This window comes from Belonocnema kinseyi, chromosome 5, assembly GCF_010883055.1.
Source record: "Belonocnema kinseyi isolate 2016_QV_RU_SX_M_011 chromosome 5, B_treatae_v1, whole genome shotgun sequence".
Lineage (NCBI taxonomy): Eukaryota > Metazoa > Arthropoda > Insecta > Hymenoptera > Cynipidae > Belonocnema > Belonocnema kinseyi.
Genome location: NC_046661.1, coordinates 25,264,667 through 25,287,956, shown reverse-complemented (window position 1 = coordinate 25,287,956; position 23,290 = coordinate 25,264,667). Strand labels below are relative to the sequence as shown.

The following is a 23,290-nucleotide window of genomic DNA, read 5'->3' as shown; positions in this document are numbered from 1 at the left end:
GATGGAGATATTCTCGACCTATAATTTAATCTGTATCGATGGGGAAATCTGGGGAACTACATGAAAAATTACCATAGCATTTTCTATGGCTCCAATTTGATTATGTTAATGTCGGTTCCGGTGTTAACTAAGAATGAGGCTTTCTTTTCAAAAAATTCTGAAGACAAAAACTCGACGGCTGGAAATTCTCGACTGAGCTTTGCGTGGCAGATTTGACACGTTTCTTTAGGATTCGTCTGCTCGCCTGACGCACTTCTTTCTCCTCGCCCGCTGCTGTGTATGGGAATAGTTGCGTAATAAGCAGAAGGGTTATATGGCATATAAGGATAATGATAGGTAGGCATGTCGTTATTTTGATTACTAGAAGTCCCAGGAGAATAAGGACGCCTTATTATTCCCATTACATTTGGTTTCCAGTCAGTATTTTTATATGAATCGGAAGTTGTTGCAAATCGCATGTCTGTACTCGGACTATTGTTTCGCGATGCTGAGTAGCTCTGTTGCGGATATTTCGACTCTCTGTAATAGTTTATAGGATACTGAGGATTCAACTGTTGTTGTGCGTCGTATTCAAGCGCGACTTTCAAAGCTGCGTCTAAACTCGCGGAATGACGTGCTTCTACCAATCCCGAAATACTATCAGGCAGGCCTCGTTTAAAAGCTTCAAGGGCACACACATTTAATGCGGATAATAATTGTTCGAGATTTGGATTTGGTTTGAATTTATGAAAATAAAATATTTAACTATCTCAAAAAATTGCGTAGTTTGTTGCGTATAATATGAATAGTCGTTGTTTTGAACCCTTTACTGGCACAATCTTGGTGCAAAGAGTACGTTCAAGGTTAATTTGGGGTAATTCGTAGATTTATTAACGATGACAGGGCTTGCGAATACGCGAAGTATACCAACGCCTAACAAAATATCTACCTTATAATAACACTGAAGTTAAACTTTCGAGAAACACTGATTTTAAACAATAAAAGTTTTTGATGTAAATCTTTGAATTTGCAATCACAAAAGTGACAATCCCACCACAGCCACCAAATAAGCTGTCACGTCCCGAGCAAAAAGGGGAGGGTAGGTTGATAATGGGATAGGTAAGGGAGGGTAAATGGCTGATAATGTGAGGGTGTTAAATCCTGATAATTATTTAATGTGGGATCGTTGTTACTTTTTCAATCCTAAGTTGATTGTGTGACATATAAATTGAGCAAGATAATAATTTATACAAGTACTATATATTCATTAAAATAAAAGAGTAGGAAATAAGATTACAGCAAGTTAAATATAAAAACGTACTCTACCTCTCAGTCTCAAAAGGACGTTGATTTACACGAATAATCCAAAATCAACCTGCTCGATGACAGAAAGCCGAAGGGACTTAGTTTATACATAACACTACTTACTATTTCACGATGGATGCAAAAGGTACGCGACATTACGCAGGGCGTTTCTTCCTTACGGAATATTTCAGAATTGTTCAAAAGTTCGCGACTTTATCCAAGGTTTATATAGGAATGAGACTCTTGAAAAATCCGGTACAAATCGAGAAAACTCGATACAGCACATTTCCAACATGATTTATAATATTAATTCAATCTCTTTTTTCAACTATGCTTAATTCGTCATTATTCATGAGTAATTTCGTTACTCTTCTCTTCCTCTTTTATAGCCAATATCTTAACTCTAAGTTCTATAGAACGATACATCAATTACGTATTTTAACTATGTAAATATATCATTACTTTTAAATTTTAGTTGTGATTATTTAAGAGACTTAGATGTTATACAATTTCATTGCTCTTCATTATGTCGACGTCATTAGTAACTTTGTAACTTCTATGGATATGAAATTTTTTCAAAAGCTACTGATATCAAAAGTTTTTGGACCTTCTTTAAGTTTTACTGCCGTTAGAGTCACCTTTAAGGTTCAATTCATCCTATGACCCTAATACATACTTAAACGAGAAATTCCCCGCTCTATCTATTTCCGATATAAAAAAGTGAGTTTTCCCTTTTTTTAAAGTTGGCCCTTTATTGATATTTAAGGTATTCATAAATGTTAAATTAAAGGTTACTATTGATATCCTCGATAAAAGTTATTTCAAGAATGATCTTGACCTCAATAACAAATATTTTACATGAAGAAAGATTCAGGAGGTTTGAAATTTTTTGGACACCCGATGTATAGGGTAAGATGGGGTAAAATCGCCGCGGGGTAATACAACCGTTTGGATCGTAGATGAATACAGATTAGAAAAAAATTAAACCATTCTTGAAGTAGATTGCCGTTGGTAAGGCGCATTGTTGTAGTTTGTTTTGGTGCCGCATATATGTTCTAACTTCTTTTATAGTTGAAGGAAGGTTTTGACTGAACTCTCCAACCTTTCTCTTCAGATTTCTGCATATATTTAATAGCTGATTGACATGAGAGTAATCCCTCTGTATTCCTCTACATCCTTTCCCTCCCATTTCTTGAGAAGCGTTACCACCAGTCCCGTCGTCCACTCTTCCGGCAAACCTTCTCCTTTCCAGACCTTATTGCAAATCTTCCACATCCCATTCCTAATCCCTTCTCCGCCATACTTTATCGCTTCGTTTTCCATCCCATCTTCTCCTTTCGCTTGTTTCTTTTAGCCTATTAATTGCCTTATTCACTTCTCCTCTAGTTATCTCGTTCCCTTTCTCCATTTCTCCTTGGACTATCCTATACTTTTCACCTTTGATCTTATTTTGCTCTCCCCCTAATAGACCCTTAAAATAATCTGTCTATTCCTGCATTTCAATTTCTTCGTTAACGCCCTTCCTTTCCTCTCTATCCCTATTTATAACATCCCACACCCTACCTTCTTTGATCGCTTTTTCTACGTCTGCTTTATATTCTTCCTTTCCCCTTTGCCTTTTTCTTTCCAGCATTTTCTATGACCTTTTTTCCTCCTGTTATACTCCTCCTTCTCCATTTCCCCTTTTCTCCATTTGCTTACACACTGTTTTATTCTCTGTTTACTCTCCGAGCATTTCTCGTCCCACCAGCCTCTCTTTCCCTTTTACTCTTTCTTCATGACTACCCAGCTCATTCTTTACCTTCTTAATCGACCCCTTCAACCTTTTAATTAACGAGTTCATTCTCTCCTCTTTTTCGTACCTAACCTTTTCTTTTTCCATCTTTTCTTTAAACTCTTTTAATTTATCTACCCCCAGACTCCCATTTTCGTGTTTCTTTTGCACCCTCTTTCCTTTCTCCCTCTGCCGCGCTTACTGACGTATCTTTTTAGTGTAGCTATGACCGGAAACTGCTCGGACATTATCACATTCCCTATCTTCATACTCCCTATCATATGCCGCATTCTTTCTTGAGCCAAAATGTAGTCTATTACTGTTGCTCCCTTTCCTATGAATGTGATCTCGCCTTTCTCATCTTCTTTCATATTGTTACTGCATATAAACCATCCTGTTTCTCCTATCATGTCCAATAACTTCCTCCCCTCCCTGCCCGTCTCTCTATGTTGGGAGTTCCTTATGCATGCCTTATTTTCTTCATCCCATAACCCTCCCCTTATTCGCCAGTCCATGCATTTAAGTCCCCTCCTATTAAAACCAATTCTTCCTTCTTTTGCTTCATCCACCTCCTTATTATCCTCCAACCTTCCTCTTCCCCTCTTCTTCTGCATACACAAACCACCGCAATTTTTACTTTCCCAATTATAATTCTTCTTACCATTTTTCCATCCTTTTCTTCCATGTCCCCATCTTTTCTCCCTTTTACTGATAATTCTTTTTTCACCCCTGACACCATGCTGCCCATCTTTCTCCCTTTAACGAGTTCTTTTCTTGCTCCTTGAATTGTCCACACATAACCTTTCGGCAACAGCTTTTTCTGCCATTCCAGTCCTTCTCATCTGCTCAAGTTTCACTCATCAGTATCACATCCCACTTCTCTAACTCCTCCGAAAACCCTTCTTTCTTGTTCTTCAAACCTGACACATTCCAGAAAGCCATTTTCACGTTTCTCTCTTCCCTTCCCTCTTCTTTCTTCTTCACTTTGTTTCCCCTTTGCCGGTGTCAGATCTTCAATTCTTTCCCTTCTTCCTCTTAATAATTTTTTTCCCTTTATAATTTTCTTTTCTCCTCCTCACTCCCCACTTTTAATGGAAACACTCCTTCTTTTCCTTGCTTCGTCCCTCCTATTCTCTTGAATCCTTCTACCCTGACCTGCACTCTAATCTTTCGCAAAAGATTTTTTTATTTCCACTTCTCCCGTTTCACTCTCCACTTTGAATCCTTTAATTACTAAGTTATTTTTTTTCTTTGCTCTTTCTTCCCTTTCTAATCTTCTTTCAATCTCATTGAGTCTTTTTTTCAATCTTTCATTTGCACTTTGGACGTTCTTTTCATTCCCTTTTACTATTTCCTTACTCTCTGTTTTTTCCCATATGCTTATTCCTGATATCTAGATTAATTACCTGTTCTTCCAATTGTTTTATGCCTCTATATCTCTGTTCGTCAACCTCTCTCTGTTTATTCTCAATGCTCTCTAGCTTATCCCAAACCTTGTCTTTCTCCTCTTTCCAGCGTTTATCCCATTCTTCCCATTTTTCTATTACCTTTTTTCACTCCCCCCTAACATTGTTTCCCTGTCTGTTCATATCCCTATTCATGTCATCTAATCTCTTTCTTGTTTCCTTTCTAAACTCTTTTATGAGAGCTTCCAATTTTTCAAACATCCCCCACCCCCTGTGTTTCTCTGGTGTTTTCCGTTCAACTCTAACTCTCTTGTTATCCTTGTCCCTTTCTACCTCATCGTCTTCTGCCTTTCTTTTCCTTTTTCCCTCACCTTCACCGTTAGTCGCGCTTGCCATTTTTTGTCATTCGTTCAGACTTCTGTTCGACCCCGCCTTGCCTAGCTTGTTGAGGCGCTGTAAATTTGAGGGTCTTCCGTGTCGCTTGCCCGTACCTGAGTCCGCTACATGCTCCTCCCTGGTCGACTTCTCGACACTTTCATCACCTCTGCTGTCACTGCGATCAACATCACCCTTCCTCCCACTGCGAATGCTTTCAGCAACGTTAGTTGTAGCTGCCACTACGGTTTTCTGCTCTGTGTCAATGTCTAGTAACTATTGCCCTCTGGCTCCAGTTTGTGGACTTCGCGTCGTCGGCATCCTACCTCACCCAAAGCTCCGTGACGTACATACGAGTTTGCAATTGTTCTATGCAGGAAACTTCCGGACAATTGGAAAGGGAGGATGTCTGGACAAAGCGTGTCATCCAACGTTATTGCTGCAAAGGTCACACGCGAGAAGTCTTGGTCGAGCCACAGCTTTTAATCAGCACAATGTTAGCTCCAAAAAATCTTTGTATAAACATGAAATGGACTCATGACATAGGCTCGTTTCGAAAAAATATCTTACATCACTCTCAGGTTTACACACGTATTTACGCGGGGAATTCAAGGTTCGCACAACTAAACCGCAGTAAAGATGTCGCTAACCCTACTTCTGATGTAATATTTTTATTAGTTATAATAAATCTTAAAGTAATAAGCACTTTAAATTTTGTAACTTCACAATTTGAACGGAAATTACAAATTAATTTAATTATTAAATTGAACATTTAAATATTAGAATTTAGATTTGCAAAATTTGATTAAAATATTTAAATTAGGCCTTTTTCAATCCAAGTATTCAATAAATGTGTAAAACAATAATATGTATTCCTTAGTTAGCCATGAGTGTTTAGCAGCACAGCTTGCTTTAGATTTTGTCGACAAGATCCAAGCGATTTGATGGTTCAATTGATAAGGTCGTGCGGTATGGATTTAGGTTTAGACTAAGATTTTGGTAGTTTAGGTAGGGTTCGAATCCTTAGCGGAGGTGAAAATATTTTGAAGCTTTTGAGTATCATGTACAGGTCCCAGATAGGCAAAGATATGAAATTGTATGCCGAATAGATCCTGGTTAGAAACGGATAAGACACAAACCGAATTTCCAAGACTCCCGTAGTGGTCCCAAATAGGCCCGGGATACGAAATTGTATGCCGGTTAGATTCTGACTAGAACTGGATAAGACCCAGATAAGATTTGCAAACACCTCGTATAGGTCCCGGATAGGCCCATATGGGCCTAGATATGAAATTCTATGCCGAATAGATCCCAGGTAGGACCGAAAAGTCACGGATAGACCCGGATACAAGCTCCAGATATAAAAACCGTAGTTTATTGCTGATAGGCTTGGATATAGTTTCAACTTTATCCGGGTTTCATCTGGGCTCTATCCGTCATTTTAAACAGGTTTAATTTGAATCCGTGAAATTTTCCTCAGTATCATTGAAATACTTCTAACCATTTAAATCATGGAAACTTTAATTATGCAAATAGACAGAGAAAGGTAACAAATTTTGAGTTGAATACGACAGAGGCAGTGAAATTTCACTGATTAGAATTTAGAGAGATAGGTATAAAGCTGGACCAACCATGAGAAAAAGATAAAGGGGAATAGGTGACGGATTTAGAAGTGGGGGTTCTAAAGGATAGTACTAGAACTACACCCAACTCTCAGTTTAGTAATAGTGTCGAGGGTTGCCTCGTACTTACCTTGTTACTAAATCTGGAGAATAGAAACGTAAACAGTAGGTACCGACTGAACTGTTTTCATTTGGAATAAAAAGTATTGCGCAATATACTCGACTGAGTACCCGCCTACAGCGCCTTGCCACTGCGCTGCTGGTGTTTTTCAAGAAAGGTTCGCAACTATCTTTCTTTCTGCCCCCTGACAAACTGCGTGGGACAGTAGTTCTAGGAATTGATAAACCGCGGGTTACTAAAACGCGGTTCTGGTGTATATTGTAAAAGAGGTCGAAAAAGATATACGGGGCTATGTGAGGGATATGCAGTCATAAAGAAAATGGAATTGGAAGAGATAATTGTAAAGCTGTATTCAGCAATTAAATGACGGAGAAGTGGAAGTATACTGGCAAGAAATTAGAGGATTATAGAGATAGAAACAGATATAGCTGGATAAAAAACAGATAGAATAAAGTGAAGCTCGATAATCAATTGATAATAACATATGCAGATGGAATGTGGATAGACGAGGGATAGTCTGGGATAAATAAATTGAGGAGTAAGCGAAAAAAGCATGATAAATCCATTCGAGATGATTCTTCAATACTTAGACAAATGCTGTATTTAAAAAACAACAAAGACAGAAGAACAATTGAAATAAGATCATGTAAATGAAACCATCTAGCTGGTTATCCAATATTATTGAACTAATCAATATATTAGCTTGAATTAATGCAGTTTGTGTACCATATTGAACACTTAATTACAAAATGTACAAATTTTCATTAATATATTTTGAAAGCATTTTAAATATAATTTTCTTTTAAACCAACAGAGAAGAATCATATCTCTCGAGTCCTGAAAGTTCTCAAACCATGCATAGCTCATTCAAAAAAATATATTTATGATGTTTCGTTTGATTATCCACACTTTCTCCAATCCGTTACTATTTTAGAAATAATAAGTTTTCTAGATGATAATAAGGTGAAGGACAACATTACTGATAGTGAATCATTAGTCGAGAAAAAACTCATTCTTTTAAACCAAAACAATTAATATTATCTTTTTATGTCTAAAAGGTATTGATTATATCTTAATTCGGACAATGACACAAGAACAAAGTAAAATAAAATATGTAAAAAATAGTAAACAGGCTGGGAAGCGTTAAATCTTCGAAACGGACAATAGTACTGTACTGGATGGTATATCCCTTTATCTATATATTCTATAGTTAAAAAATCTATTTTGCTTGTAAAAATAAAATTTTCTGAAATGTTCAAATAATTATGGTTCATATATTATGACACATGTGGGAAAAGTTAGACATATTAGTAAGGATATCAGTTAGATTTATGGTGTATTATTTATAAAACATTACATATAAACATAAATGAAGCTATAGCATTTTAAATAATGTGATTTCTGTAATAAGAATTAAGAAAAGCAATATCTTTTTATCCTTTTTATTAATTTTTTTTCCTTTTGTTAATTACTTTCAGTACTTTTATCATCTCTTCAATAAAACGATATTATGTTTTTTACTGAGATCGAACACTCGATCGAAACGATCTTTGCTATAAGTTAACGTTTATCGAAGATATTTACACAGCAATCTGGCTTAAGTCGTAGTTTACGTCGCATGTACTGATTACTTTTGTCGCCATTTACTATGTATTTCTATAAAAATGTGTACTAAAATTCCGGATATGACGGCACATGTTTCAAAATAAAAAGATCTCACACCGAAACAGGTGGGAATATGGTTGTAATAAGCGCTGTTCTTAAGGATCGTTCTTTCAAAGTTGTATGAAAATATTTAGATTTGTAAAATTATTTAATCTGTAACCTCAGAGGGAACCCATGTCAAACCGTGCATAAATAAAAGTTAATAACGTAAAAATTAATTTCATGGTATTTTATTGAACTTCATTTTGAAATGAATTAATTGCACATAAAGCAATAATTCACACGCTCCGCGAGCTTATGAGGTTTAGGATTCAGTTGAAAATTCAACCACTTGGTGAAAAATTCAACACTCTTAATTAAAAATGACATTTTTGTTTGAAGAATCTTCTTTATATGTTTAAAACTCAACAATTTTGTTGAAGCATATTTTTCAGCCCAAAGTTTAACTGATTGTCTTTTTTCTTCGAGAAGGATGAAACTAAGGTTGTCAAATAAGGGGGGTGGGAGGTAAGTTATATTCCGAAATTGTTAAAAAAAAGTGTAGGGATGACCACTAAGATGATATTTATAAGAGAGGACTAGTAAGGTGAGGGGGACCGTAAGACAGATGAATGAAGGTATAAAAAATTTAAACGTTTACGTACGAAATCCTCCTTAATTGGTGTTTTCTGCTCCCTTTCAAACTAAATCTTATTTATATACTGTTTTATTTTGTAGGTCACTGCAGTGTGCACTGGACGATTCGGGGAAGAGGAAAGAGATATTCTTTTAGTAGGAACAATAACACACGTGCTCGCTTATCAAGTTGAAGATAATGCAGATGTATTCTACAGAGAGGTATAGTATTAGAAATTACACTATACATGATATAAAAAGAATATATTCTATCTATATATTTCACAGAATCTAAAATTTTGTTACTGTTTCTTTACATTTTAAGACATTACTTGTTTTACGCTTGTTCGCCATGAAGTTATCTTAAAAAAAGTGAAAAGAAGTGGCTTCTAAGAATCTGCTATTTAAAATTCAGTAGCCTTATCTATATTTCAGAGAAATCCCCAATCACTTTACCCAATTTCAGACAATAATATAAATGACTTCCTTTACGTTTAGGTTTATGAATGCACATTTTTCAGTATGATGTGCAAAGTAGATATTCACAAACGTGACTAAGGTGATTCAAGATGATTACAAATTATTTTAAGTGAATACAGATCGATTACTTGTAATTTCAACTTTTCGCATGTGTGTGTACGTGACTGGAAGTGCTCCATAATGACATCTGGTAATCGTGAAGGAACTGTGGTGATTGAACTTGATTTCAGCATAGGAACACCGGGGATTCGGTAATGTTGCGGCTCGTGTAAAAGTTGGCATCCTTATTTAAAGCTGAGACCCCGATAGAACTTTTTTTGAGGGGTCCTTTTTAGTTCGTTAATATCTATTAGATAGACAGTGGCGGGTGCTGACGTTTTCAGCTGTGCATTTACAGAAAAGCGCGGAGCTATGTATTTGAAACTAATGCAAACTGCGAATAATCATTCATGTAATTATGAACGAATGCTTTAATTCTGCTTTTAAACATATTACATTGAATGGTAGAAATACCTAACTTAAAAAAAGTAATATTAAAATAATCCTATAAGTGTATATTATATAATTTAAAATAGTTCCACGCTTTTCGGTACATGCGTAACTACAAACATCAAATTTTCAACATAAAATTGAAAGCTGCTACATCTTATGTAGCATGTATGAAATTTTAACTTCATCGCCAGCTAACCTCACTTCTTTGAGTGCTAAGGGGAATACAGTGATTTAAATGCGTGTGAATTGATGCTTTTTTGTCTTATTTTCTTAAAATCATTGTGAAAACTAAACTTTTGTCCGTATAAGTGTATTTGGAAATTAGTTTATATTTTTTCATTAATAATATGTAATGAAATAATAAAATGATAATAATAGTTATTTATTAGGAAGATATGACTGTCACGTGTGAACTGATTAGATTTAATTTGTGATTTAAAATCTCTGGTAACAAGCTCCCTAGAACTCCGTTAATTAAAAATAAACAAGAAAGTAAAATTTTATATAAAAAAAGCCTGAAATAGTGCGTATAATTATGACCGGAGGGTTTGCAACCCCTATTTTATATTAAGAAAAAACACATTTTTTACAAATATTTTTATCATGCAAATCAGGGTATGAATTTAATCAAATTAAGGAAAGAATTTAAGTTTACAATATCGAATACTTGAGTTAACAGTTTTCAGGATTTTTTTATTTACTACGCCCCAAGTACTGTTAAGTACCCCTTCAAGTGATGGACCGCATATAAATAGTATAATATAACATTTTTTTTCTTAGGATTCATTCCACGTGTAAAGAAAATGTGATTTATAACAAATTCGAATGAATTGGAGTTTCTTTCAATCGTAGTATTAAAGGGGTGAAATAAATTTTGGCCGAGCGGTGGACAACCTTTATTTTATATTTATCACAAAACTATTTTTTCATAAATATTTTTATCATAAAAATCAGTGTATGAACTATTTACCCCCGAAAGTGCATTGTTTAAGTTAACTCGAGATTTTATTATTATTTGAACAAAACGAAAACATTTCTCATGTGAAAAACAAAAATAACAAAGCTAAGTTGAAAAATGCGTTATTTATTTACTCTAATAGTGTGAAGTTTCATTTTATTAATTCATTAAATATATGTATTTCGAAGGAAAAAAATTGTTCATGTAGGGATGATTTATTTAAAAAATGTAATACGTCAATATGATTTTGTTTTCGCATCAGCTTTATGTAAATTAATGTATACATATACAATACATTATTCAACTTAATTTTGTTATTGTTTGTATTTTGTTATGAGAAATATTTTCATATTTGGTAGAAACTGGTAGTGACAGGGTTATAAACAGGGAAAGTTCAGTGTAGTTCCTACAGTCTTTCTTGGATTAGAGTTGCAGTATAAGGCCGAGCGCATAGTCAATGGGGATACGCCGACGTTTGGACTTTTAGGTTGCCTTGGCGTTGTGTAAAGGCTTACAATAGCACTTAGCTTCAACCGGCTTCGTTTAATGAAGAAAATCAATGAGCAGAACCAGTTTGTGATCCCAAAAAATCAGTAAAAACTCGAAGGATTTCCCCAACTGACTTGGTACGTACTTAATACTTGTTTGATTTTAAACGTACATATGCTATCCACATATGCTAATCTTAGGGTGAGGATAATCCTGAAAAGCATAAGCGCGGCGGAATATGTAGCTTCAACATGATGATTGTCCAGCACATTATTCATCAATTGCGCGCGAAGTACTGAATCGCAAATTCAACGGTCACTGAATCGACAGAGTAGGTACGGTAAATTAGCCTTTGCGACATCTCCAGACCTGACGTCGCCGGATTTCTATATATGCGATTATTTAAAGAATCTAGTTTATAAATCAATGCGAAAACTCTGGAGAACATAAAATAGCGTATCAGGACTGCTCGTAACCAAATAAAACGAGAAACACTCCGCAGTTATGTGCAAACTTCCGGAGCGCGGATTACCAAGTGCATCTAAGTGGAAGGACGCCATTTTGAGCACTTAATGTAAAATGCTCATCGAAAATAAGCACACCGATGGCGAAAGGCTCGAAGGGGTTCATTAATTGACTGCTATCATACTTCGAGTCAAAATGAGAAGCTTATGCTTTAAAGATACAATAGAACATTCTAATTTTTTACTCCACTATAACCCTTTTTCCAGGTGGGTGGAAGGGGTTTTGAAAATTAAATTGATTACAATGTAATAGCTCTTCTAAAGAGACGTGAGTAGAGAGAAAGGAATGGGATAGAGAAGAGCCAAAGTTAACAAGGGGGTATATGTGGAGGCTCCAGGAGGCGGTCAGAGTAAATATAAAAGGAAGGACTAGTGGCGAAATTATAACACGGGTTAGAGATGGATTAGGTGACTGTGTACAATAAGGATGGGGTTGACGACTTATTCGGAGGGAGAGTTCGGGTATGGTGGTACTGGGGAAGGGTCTTCAATGCGAGAATTAAATTGAATGGTACGGTAACAGGGGACGAAGAGGGAGACTACACGTATGTGAGTAAGATGGGGGTCAGTGATAGATTATGTGATCATGAATATTCAACTGTGAGTGAAGACAGACAAATTTGCAGCAAGGGATAGGTGGAATCAGTCCATCAGCCATTAGGTTTGTGGGTTACATGGGAGGGTGGCGAAAGGCAAGGTGGGGAAAAAGGCTTGTTAGGAGAAAGAGTGGATATAAGTAACTGCGTGGCTTTTTGGCACAAAAGAGAATTGGGAGAGGCTGAGGGGGGAAGTAAACAGAGTATGAAGGGAAAGGGGTTACCAAGAGCATGGAGAGAGAGAGTATGATTATACCACTTTATAACAAGGGGAAAGAGAGAGGCAAGAGAATTGTAGAGGGATTACGTTAATGGATACGACGTACGAAGCATACGCTATGGTGTTTATCTTTGTTGTTCATAGGTGGGATTGATTGTGGGCACTTACTTCGCTGGACCATGGTGTTGTGAGTAGTAATTACGGTTTACCTGAGCGCGCACACAAATGAAAGAACTTAGAGAAGAGAAGAGAAAAAAAACGAGAAATGTGAGAACGAAAAACGCCTAAAACTGAAAAGTGAGAAAAAGTGAAAAAGGTTAAAGTGAGGAAAAGGTGAAAAAGAAGAAGGTTGAAAGTGAAAAGTAAAAAAATAAAAAGATTAGAAGCAGAAAACTCGAACATTCAAATCATAAAAGTGAAGCATCAAAGAATATAAAAAACGTGATGACGCCGATCTCGAAGGTGGATGTTCTTAAACAAGCGAACGAAAGGTGCTTGCAGGTGCGGGTTTCTTCTTCTTGTTTTTCTTCTTCTTCTTCTTCGAGGGAGAGCGTGATCAGGGACCCATCCTTAATCCTTGCCAAAAGGAACCTCCGGATAATAATATTGTTTGACGGTGAGACAACGGCCGGGCTCAACCGTACTAAAAGGGGCTGTGTCTGGATCAATCTTTCTATTTTAAAAGCATTTGTCCAATCAGCATTAATGTTAAATTATAGTTTCGCTATGTAATAACAATTTAAAACTCTAGATCTTCAGAAACATTGGCCTTGAATAATTCAATTTAATTTCCGATTCTAAATTGGCAACATCGACTTCCGTAATTGACCATACAAGAAAGAACAAACTTTGGGTTCCGCAAAGAGAGTATATTTTCTTTTAATCTTAAAAATCAATCCTCCCCCCTTTTTTAAATAAAAATGTAAATGTCTAACTGAAAATATATTTTTTTGTGGAACATTCATCCTTTTTATAGAAAACTAATCATCTTGGTTAAAAATTCCTCCTTTGGTTGAAAATTCAACCAATTTGTTAAAATATTTTTTTCTGGGTTGAAAATTAATTTTTTCGTTAAAAATTTAATTATTTCCTTTTAGATTAAATATCGATCCCATTTGAAAATTTTACCATGCATCCATTTTTTTCAAAAATTTGTCTTTTTGATAAAATTTAATATTCTTGGTTTTTAAACTTTGAATTTTACGATTTCAGTTGTTGTATTTAAAATAAAAAGATTAATTTGTAAGTGAAATGTTTAAATTTAGATATATGCTGACAATTGAACACGTATTATTTGTGGAACAATTCGAGTAATTTTTAGACACTTAGAGGTTTTGAAAAGATTAAAACTTAGTCTAAAATGCTTTCAAATAGTATAAATGAAATATATCTGCCGACAAAATCTGGCTATTCGTACTGAAATTTCATTGAAAATAGCCGCGGTCTATTTAAGAAAAAAAGTAGATTTTTGCGGATTTTGAGCAAAGTTTTAGAAGTATTTAAAAATTATGAAAGACATTAAGAGAGTAAAAAACTTCTAATATAAGAAGTGTCCGTTAGAAAAATTAATCTTCTAGGTTTTAATCTTTTTAGTCTAAAATTGTTTCTAATACTATAATGGAAAAATTTAAATTAATTAATTCATTTAATTTATAAAATAACCTTTAATCTGTAAGTTTTCAATGTGTTAACTTATAGTTCATTTTTCATTAATTTAAGTGAAAAAATGTTTCGCTTTACATTTATAATTTTTTTTATTTCAGTGCCTGTGAACAATTTTTTCTGGATATTCTTTTTATTTTTGTATTAAAAATTTAATTTTTCTGTTCAATGTCCCACTATTTGGTTTAAAAAATTAGTTTACTTCGTTTAAAGATTTATCTAATTTGTGGAAAATCATTTTTTGTTTGGTTGAAAATTTGAAATGTTACTATTTTGTTCAAATTTCAACTGTACTGTAGCTTTCTTTTGTACAACCCGGCGTGTTCTCCTGCACCAATGAGAAAATACCACCCGGGGCCCTGGTGAACTGGCCTTATTTGGGGAATGTGGGAATTAAACATCCCTCTCCAGGCCAAAATCCCTTGTCCGTACTCTAGAGCTCGCTTACCCATTCCTCTCCGTTTTTCAGCGTCACCACCTTTATCCATATACCAAAAGGATTTCGGAGTTCAGTGACTTATAAGTAACACTACGGAAGTGTCAAGTGCCAATTTGAATGAAACTTTGCAAATGTAGAGTTACGGAAAATAATCGTTACGTATTTTTTATATAGGTAAAGGTTCAATTTAAAGGGTAGAACTTACTTCTATCATCTGAGGGGTGTTTTTTACGTTCGAAATGGAATCAGTGATAGCGCTGATAGTGAGCATATATTATCAACATATATTATCGAGGACCCTATTGAGACAAAACAGGTTCTCCTCACAGGTTTTGAACATGACGATAATATCGTCTAAATACATGAAGTAATGGGGCCGCATGTCAAGGCCGTTAATACTCTCGATCAGTCTTTGGTACGTGGCTGGGGAACATGAAAAAACCAAATAGCATACGTGTATACTGTAAGAGTCCCTTACTAGCCAGTCGGATAAGTACCCGAAAATTCTAAGAGATGGCATTAGTATTCACTAATGTGAACCATTTTCGTCGAGCTTGATCCTTCAAATGACGCCTCTCAAAACTTCAGCCATTTATGTTTACACATTTACAAGTTACAGCACTGAGATGCGACTAACCTCCGAGTTTTTTTAATATGGAAAAATCTGAGTTTCGAGTGTTGATCAAACACTACTATCTTCGCAAGAAAACGATATCCGAGACCAAGGCCAAGCCGGATAAGTATTACCCGGACTCTGCACCGTCGATTGGAATGATTCATAAGTGGTTTACCGAGTTTCGTTGTGGCCGTACGAGCACAGTTGATGCTAAACGATCTGGGCGCCCAAAAGAGGTCACTACACCAGAAAATGTCGAAAAAATCCATGATATGATGTCAAATGATCCCAAAGTGAAATTGAGAGAGGTAGCTAATGCTGTAGTCATATCATTGGAACGTGTGGGAAATATCGTGCATTCAGTTTTGGGCATGAAGAAGTTCTGCGCGCGATAAGTGCCGCGTTTGCTCACAGTGGACCAAAAACGAATTCGTGTGACAACTTCCCAGCAGAATTTGACATTATTTTCGCGTAAGCCGACCGAGTTTTTGCACCGATTCATAACCATGCATGAAACCTGGATCCACTACTACACTCCTGAGTCAACGCCGAAAAACGACCGCATTTGAAGAAGAAAACACCGCTACATCATCACGACAATGCGCCTGTTCATTCATGCTTAGTTGCACAAGCAAAATTGCATGAAATCGGTTTCGAATTGGTTTCTCAGCCACCGTATTCACCAGACCTGGCCATCAGCGACTATTACTTGTGCCCTAACCTGAAGAGATGGCTCACCGGTAAGCGTTTTTACTCAAATGAGGAGCTCGTAGCTGAAACTGAGGCGTATTTTGGAGACCTTCCGATCGAGTACTTTTCGGACGGTATCAAAAAGTTAGAAAATCGTTGGACTCGCTGTATCGACCTAAAAGGAGAGTATGTTGAAAAATAAAACCGACTTTGGCCAAAAAAACGTCTCCGTGTTTCATTTTTCAGGGACTTATCAGACTGCCTGGTATCTTGTACCCAAAATGCAGTGATTGGCTTTTTCTAGGTGTACCTGATGATAGGCCAAGCTAAGCTCTATTGTCGATATGTAACGAACTGATCAAAGTTTATCTAGAATGTCCTCCAGGAAGGGAAGAGACTAGGCATTATCTTTCGATGCACTATTTACTTTTCTATATTCTATACACATTCTAAATATACAGCTCGGCTTCTTAACTATAACAACAGGGCTCGACCAGTCGGAACTAGATGGTTCAATATCCACTTTCGCCAATAGGTGATCCACCTCTTCATACATCACCTGTAGAACTACTGGGAACAGTTAATAGTGTCGTTGTTTCATGAGATGGTGACACTGAATGTCAATGTAGTGCTATTTCTCGAGGTTACTTCTGCCTACATTCGGGTATCTAGGGGGATCGCATCTGCCAGGAATTGTTTCAGCTTCTCATTCTCGGCCTCTGAGAGCTCAGTAATTCCGCAATAGATTTTGTGGTTGTTTATCTCTTCTGCGGTCATCCTAGCTATGTCACTGTTGCCATAGTGGACTAACTGCTTCTCTTGCGTCCCCTTTGCTTAGCACTATGACTCTTGTAAACCGTTTTGAATAATACCAAATTTCCACATAAAATCCCATCCCCGAATACAGTCTGATGACAATTAATTCACAATATGGAATGTAAATTCGCTGTATACACCGTCTAACTTCAGATCGACTATTATACGATGATTATCAGTCATTATTCGTCTACCGAGAGGTTCTATGATGAAGGAACGTGTTGATACCCCGTCTATTAACGCATCGACGATCCTGTTTCCAATCTTTACGCTGGCGAAAAGTAAGATGGTCTTATCAGTGGTTTAGATTTTTCAACAAGTTGATGTCTCTGTGAAATCTATTAAATCACCTACGGTTGGTGCTGAGTTATTTTAATCCATTGGGCTTTTAAATTTTCTAAAGATAATCGTTCTTCGGGAGGGGATACTAACGAAATATTTAAAACCAGGGGCTCTATATTAGTTCCCTGCGGGCCTAAATCTGCTATCTTATTTCACCAGATTCAATAATCTTATTTTTCGATCCTACTCTTCATACGCATTTCTCTAAAACCTATTACATTTTCTATGGTTAGTTTTAAACGCTCTACCTCCCTTGGTGATTCTATATTTTTCAGAGATAGTGGCTCCTCAGTTGGAGATACCAGTGTGTCACTGAATTCTATGGGCTCTTTATCGCCTTCCCTTAAATCTGTTTCGGATAACTTCACGTTACCTAATTTACTACCCTAATCCTTCTTATTAATAGATCCGTGGAAAATCAGCTCGGTCTGTGTAATGATTTGGGCCAAGTCGAAGTTATTTCCTGAGGATGTCCTTTTAGTTTTAACCACGTTGTATACATTGATCGACATCAGGGCTGAAGGAGCACTAGGCTGTATTGACTCTCTGTCTCAACAACTATTGTCTTAGTCAACTCTATGGCCCCTGTGTTCATTTCTAAGGGAAATGGGGATCCTAAGCTTACCCCCTTATTCGTTTTCCTTGCCACTATACCTTTGACAATCTGCTATTAAAAGGCCATCTGCTCCGCAGCCGAAATAAAAGATGCGGGGTTTCGACCTACATGTTGTCCATGTGTACCCGGTTCTCCGGCAATTGAAAGATGCCTCGGGGGAAAGCGGAGGAACATCAACGCTTCCTTAAAAATTGACCCCTCACAATCCATGCGCGTCTAATCTCGTATCTAAGATTATTATAGGTCCTACCTAACTGTTCCTCGGGTGGAAATTGGCGTGGATATAGGTTATATAGGCCCACTATGCATGTAAGGAAATCCACACTCAATTCCTCGGGCCCTTGTTTGCGCGCCATTATTTCTTCCTGTAGGCGTCTTTGGTAGCTTACGTCTCCAAATCGTGCCCAAAAGTCATATTTGAATTGCACTCAGGTGTTCCAATATGGACGATTCTGTCTAAACCATAAGAATGTAATTCCCTCTAGTACTGGTGTAAAAATGTAATAACACTATATATCCTGTCCCGAAGGAAGTAATGTTCCACTGCCTAACTGTCTGGGTCAAACTTTTAGACCTGTTACGTGGATTGTTACATGGGTCGTATGATAATGGTGGATCTAGATGGCTAAATTCGGGGAAAACGGTCGTTGATTCATCTGGAATGCTCCTAATATTCTGGACATATCTGCTTAGAAGATATGTAGAAATATGTTGATACGTGTTGGGTTGATTGCCGGAAAAGGGGTGGGATATACATGTAGGTTCGTTTTGGGATGATGTAGCTCCTAAACACAGGGTTCTTGAATAGGTGTCTAGGAGTAGGACATGAAGAGTCTGTATTTTACGCTCAATGAGATTAGGCCTAGACTGCTACGACCTATGGTGTTGCCAATTGTCCCATGAAAGGTGGATGAACACGCAGGGTGTACTCCTCTGGAGGCCCTTACTGTATTCAAGTAGGGGACATACATGGTTCTAGGTTCCTCGAGAATTGCGCTAATAGCTGGCACACCTCACATGGACGCGTTCACATAGTAAAAAGATCTTTCGGCTCCGAATGACGGTGTTCGGTTGACTTTTTGCGTGTGTTGATTCATGAATCCTATGCTGAGTGCGAATTCTGTGGAGGCTTCCTTAATAGAAGAGTTAATTCGCATGGGTTCTAGATGCTGGGGGACCTTATCCATGGTGCCCACTGATTTACCAATCCCGTGAGTATTTATTATAGGACTAGCCACCATGGTGGTGGTAATTGAGGCTGCAGTGATTGTAAGGGTGGGCGCTACGTAACCTGATAACATAGAGGATTAGAGGGTTCAGAGGGGGGGGGGGGGGGGTTAGACTTAGGCCTTTCTGGTATCATTAGTACATTTAATCTAGGGACCAATAGACTCCGTTCGGGTATATGTTAAATGTAATTAACCGAATTTAAATTTTAGGTTATGGTGAAGCTCAGGACTGGAACTGTTCGGCGGTTGCTGGTTCCGAACGATACTTTTTCTGAGGTATATTCGTCCTCAGCATACTAAGGTGTCGATTCTAGGAAGCGTTGAGTGTACCTAACCATCCTATCGACTATTTCTTCCCGAGACCCCCTATTATTTACGTTATGTGCGTTTAGTATTCATCTGATCTGCTCAGTGCTGAGGGTTATCAGCCAAACGCAATTGAACCTTCAGCTCATTTTATCTTAACGGCTATTAAGCATGTAAACCGAAAGCTTAAATGTGCCCTGTCCTTTGCCGTATTCAATATTATTTATTCAATTGAAAGAACTGGATTAACTTATTATAATTTTTTTTTGTATGAGAACAAACGTAACAAATTTTAAAAAAATCTATCGCTTTAAGCAACTGCCGCTTCGTTAGTTTGACAGAAGTTGTTTATAAAGTCTAAACCCAGACAAAAATAAGGGACATTTCTTCCAATGTTAAATGCGATTAACTCTTTTGTACCTGTGAAACGCACTGGGAAAAGTGCCTCACTTAAAGGTCACAATACCGAGCTCTTTCTAACCTCCCTAAGTACCGAATATTGAATATTTCAATCCTTTGCAATAATATACCTTAATCGGCCAATGAATGACGTTGACGATCCAAAATCAACTTTGCACGAGAGGATGTGCTTCCCGAACCGGATGTTCACATGATTCGGTAGAATAGTTGCATAATCAAAATCGGGTTCCGCGTAATTTGCTAGTACCCCCATGACCGAGAAAAAAATTAATAGATGAACGGAAAATTCTTTCATCCATTACGCGTATATACGCATAACTAGACTTGCGTCCAAGTTTATTTCGTTTAGAGTCGTCGTAGTGATTCTTACTTGTACCACGCATTTGACAAGAGCAGTGAAGGACGCGAGATCACAAACAAAATGAGCTCCTGCTGGCCGAATATAGTCGAGCCGTCACGAGTACAATCGAATTCGTCACCACTGCTACCACGACAACCCGGTGGAACTTAACATTAGCGCGCATTATTTTAGCGAAGGAAAAAATGAACGATAGCCTCTCGGCACATTAGAGCGGGGTTCACTCAATTGTAATTTCTGCTTAGATTTTGTGATGGCTGCCATAGGAAATTTAGGGATATATATATATATATATATATATATATATATCCCTATATATAGGGGAAATTCGCCTAGTTCGGACCTCTTTCCTACTTTTGCCCATAACCTCTGTTTAAGAAAGAGTTTGGACAATTATCATATCGTTAGAAAGATCTCATTATTACAAAACTTTTTTCAATGCAAACCAAATTAATTCAACAAAAAGGAAAAAACTTATGGGCGTTTAAAAAAAAATTGGCCCCTAGGTTGAGCCTTTGCTGTCTAGGTTGGACTATCCCTAAAAATCGAAGAAATATGCGCTGACATAGTTTCAAATGACAAAATATTGAGCCAAGTATTGTTTGTATTTAAATTTCACATAATTTGACGGTGAAACAACACACGAAACTTCAATCAGATTCGAAGTTCTTACAAATAAAAAAACTTCTTGTTATGTTTGCATATTTCAAATGAACTTCTCTCCCGAATTCAATGCATGCTATCGAATTATTGCGGCTTAAATGCTGAGGCATCACTTTTAAACAAATAATGCAGAAGCTACCTTCCTGGTCGAGACTGCATTCAAACATCGCCGCAGTGTAGCTCGCGCAATGTTGTGCGATCTTGTTACTGTGCTCCATTTGCCATTATCCAACAAGATGTCTTTTATGGCCCGAACAACGTCCTCAAAATTCAAATTCCCCCGATCGGTCGTTCTTTTAGTGTGAGTAGTCCTGAAAAAGTCAACAATACATGAACATTTATTTTATTTTTAATTGAAAAAAACATAAATCCCTTTTTTGTACGTTTTTTGTAATTAAAAACTGACACAGCGATGCTATTATAAGGATCAAAAACAAAAAATGCGACGAGCCAACCTAGACTACACAAAAGGCCCAACCTACGCGAGAAGCACCATAATCGCTTGGCGTCACACCATAGCCAAAGTAGTTGGGAAATAAAATATTTCCATCGGCATGTTATTGAAAGATATCCGCATAATAAACAAATATGCTTACTTATGCATTCCATGATTTGTCTTCTAGTTCTGTCGTGATTTCCAGGGTCGCTAAAAAACTTTTTCTTCTCGTGGAGCAACTGCGTGCACAACACTCTTCACAAACACGAGACGAAATTAACAATGCTTCGAAAAGTTTGCCTTTACTGAGAGTAGTGTTATCATGCTCGGACATAGATATCGCTAGTGGTCTTATATAAAAACTTGCAAAGGTCCAACCTAGGCGACGGTCCGACCTAGGCGACTTTCCCCTATATATATTTAATCTCATATTTCATCCTTCTGCTGTCATGGGTACCACTGATCAACACGACATTCCCGGACAAGGCAATACAAAGAAAGAAAATGTCATCATAGTGAACGATTGTGGAATTACCTCTCTCTCTCCACTTATCCCAGCATCCTTTGAAGAGTGGTGTGAGTTAATATAAAAAAAAGGTAAAACCTGCAAATCTTAGTCATGCATAGAACTTCTTAGTGAGGGAGAGAGAGAAGGTGTAGACGGTGTTCTTCTTGTTCCATGAAACTTCTCATTATCAAAGTGGATGAATAAAAAAATTTAAATAATTGATTCAAAAATTCTGAAAAGACTAAACCTAGAATTAACATAGTAAGAGATGGCGAGACATCCACTCTATTTACAGCCGACTATTTCATACCGCATCGCAAACATAATGTTCTATACACGGAGTGTTATCAACTAAGCTTTAGATCAATCAAAATATGAAATAACGAGCACGCCGCTCTATTTGTAACAAAATGTCCTATTCTGTATTATAACTAAAACCCTAAATTCACCGAATATAATTAATGTTAACTTCAAACTAAATGAGACTGGAAGTAGCAGGACGACCGCTCTATCTATAAGAAAATTTACCGTTCTGTATTGCGAACAAAATGTTTAATTTACTAAGAGCTTATAATTTAATTTTAAAAACATGAAAGTTCATACTGACGGGTCAGTCACTATGGCTATTAATGGATACTCCACTTGTTATCGCACAAAATCGCTTATTTTGCTTAATTATAACAATAAACTTCGTCCTCATTGACCTTCGTTAATAATATTTCTAATATATAATATAATATAATAATATATAATATAATAATATTTCTAGTTCTAAATATTTGTTCAATTTTAAGGTTGAAAATTTTAATCCAATCATCAGTCCAATTTATGGTTCGCGAGAAGCGAATATCAGGTAAGTCTCACTCATGCAAATCTTGGGTACTTGGTCAAGGATCAACAAGGAAATCGGGGTCTCTCACTTCTCGGGCGAAGTAACCAGTAGCTCCCCTCTGCCAGTGCGTAGAAATACCGGCCCACTTTTTCAGTGCTGGCCCGTGCTTATGCGACAAACCGCCCACTCCCCTCAGGTTAGCGCCTGCACCTCGCTTATTTAAGATATGTATCCGTTAGACGTCTCCCATGGTATTGGAATTGAAGCCTGGCGCGCGATTAGAACTGGTACGGTCATGAGTCCTCTTTAGACATGAGAATGAATTTCATCCACTCGTTGCTTGCGTTGTGCAGTCAGCCACTGCGCCCATGACCGTGTCTGTATGTAGGTGAGATGTTGGCTGGTACTAGGTGTTAAAATTCGTCCGGTCCTCTCTTTTTTTGTTGACTCCGCAATGTTCCGGGCGAGTATCGGTCGTCATATAAATCATAAGTAACAACAACAAAAATATAAGAAAAAAAAATTTTAACCTCAAGTTAACTGTGCCTTGCCCTTGGAGTTCTGATCGTTTCGAATTAAAAGCCCTAACTTGATTCTAAAAAGAGAGACAGATATCTGACTATGAAATTTTCTCGGCCCTTGTAAGCCTATGTTGCTTCCTGTCAAGCCCTCACAGATTAGGGCATCGACGTATTTAAACTTTTATTGATTCGAGAACTTTGAATTAAAATTAAAT

At 37.0% G+C, this 23,290-nt stretch overlaps 1 protein-coding gene across 2 annotated transcripts in view; it reads left to right on the top strand.

Annotated features, from left to right (window-relative positions):
• Positions 1-23,290, top strand: part of LOC117172855 (Bardet-Biedl syndrome 2 protein homolog) — a 1,136,351-nt gene that overhangs the window by 123,992 nt on the left and 989,069 nt on the right. For both annotated transcript variants that reach the window (XM_033361113.1, XM_033361114.1), the window contains one exon: positions 8,965-9,084. In XM_033361113.1, coding sequence (XP_033217004.1) covers positions 8,965-9,084 — 120 coding nt within the window. The remainder of the gene's footprint in view (positions 1-8,964; positions 9,085-23,290) is intronic.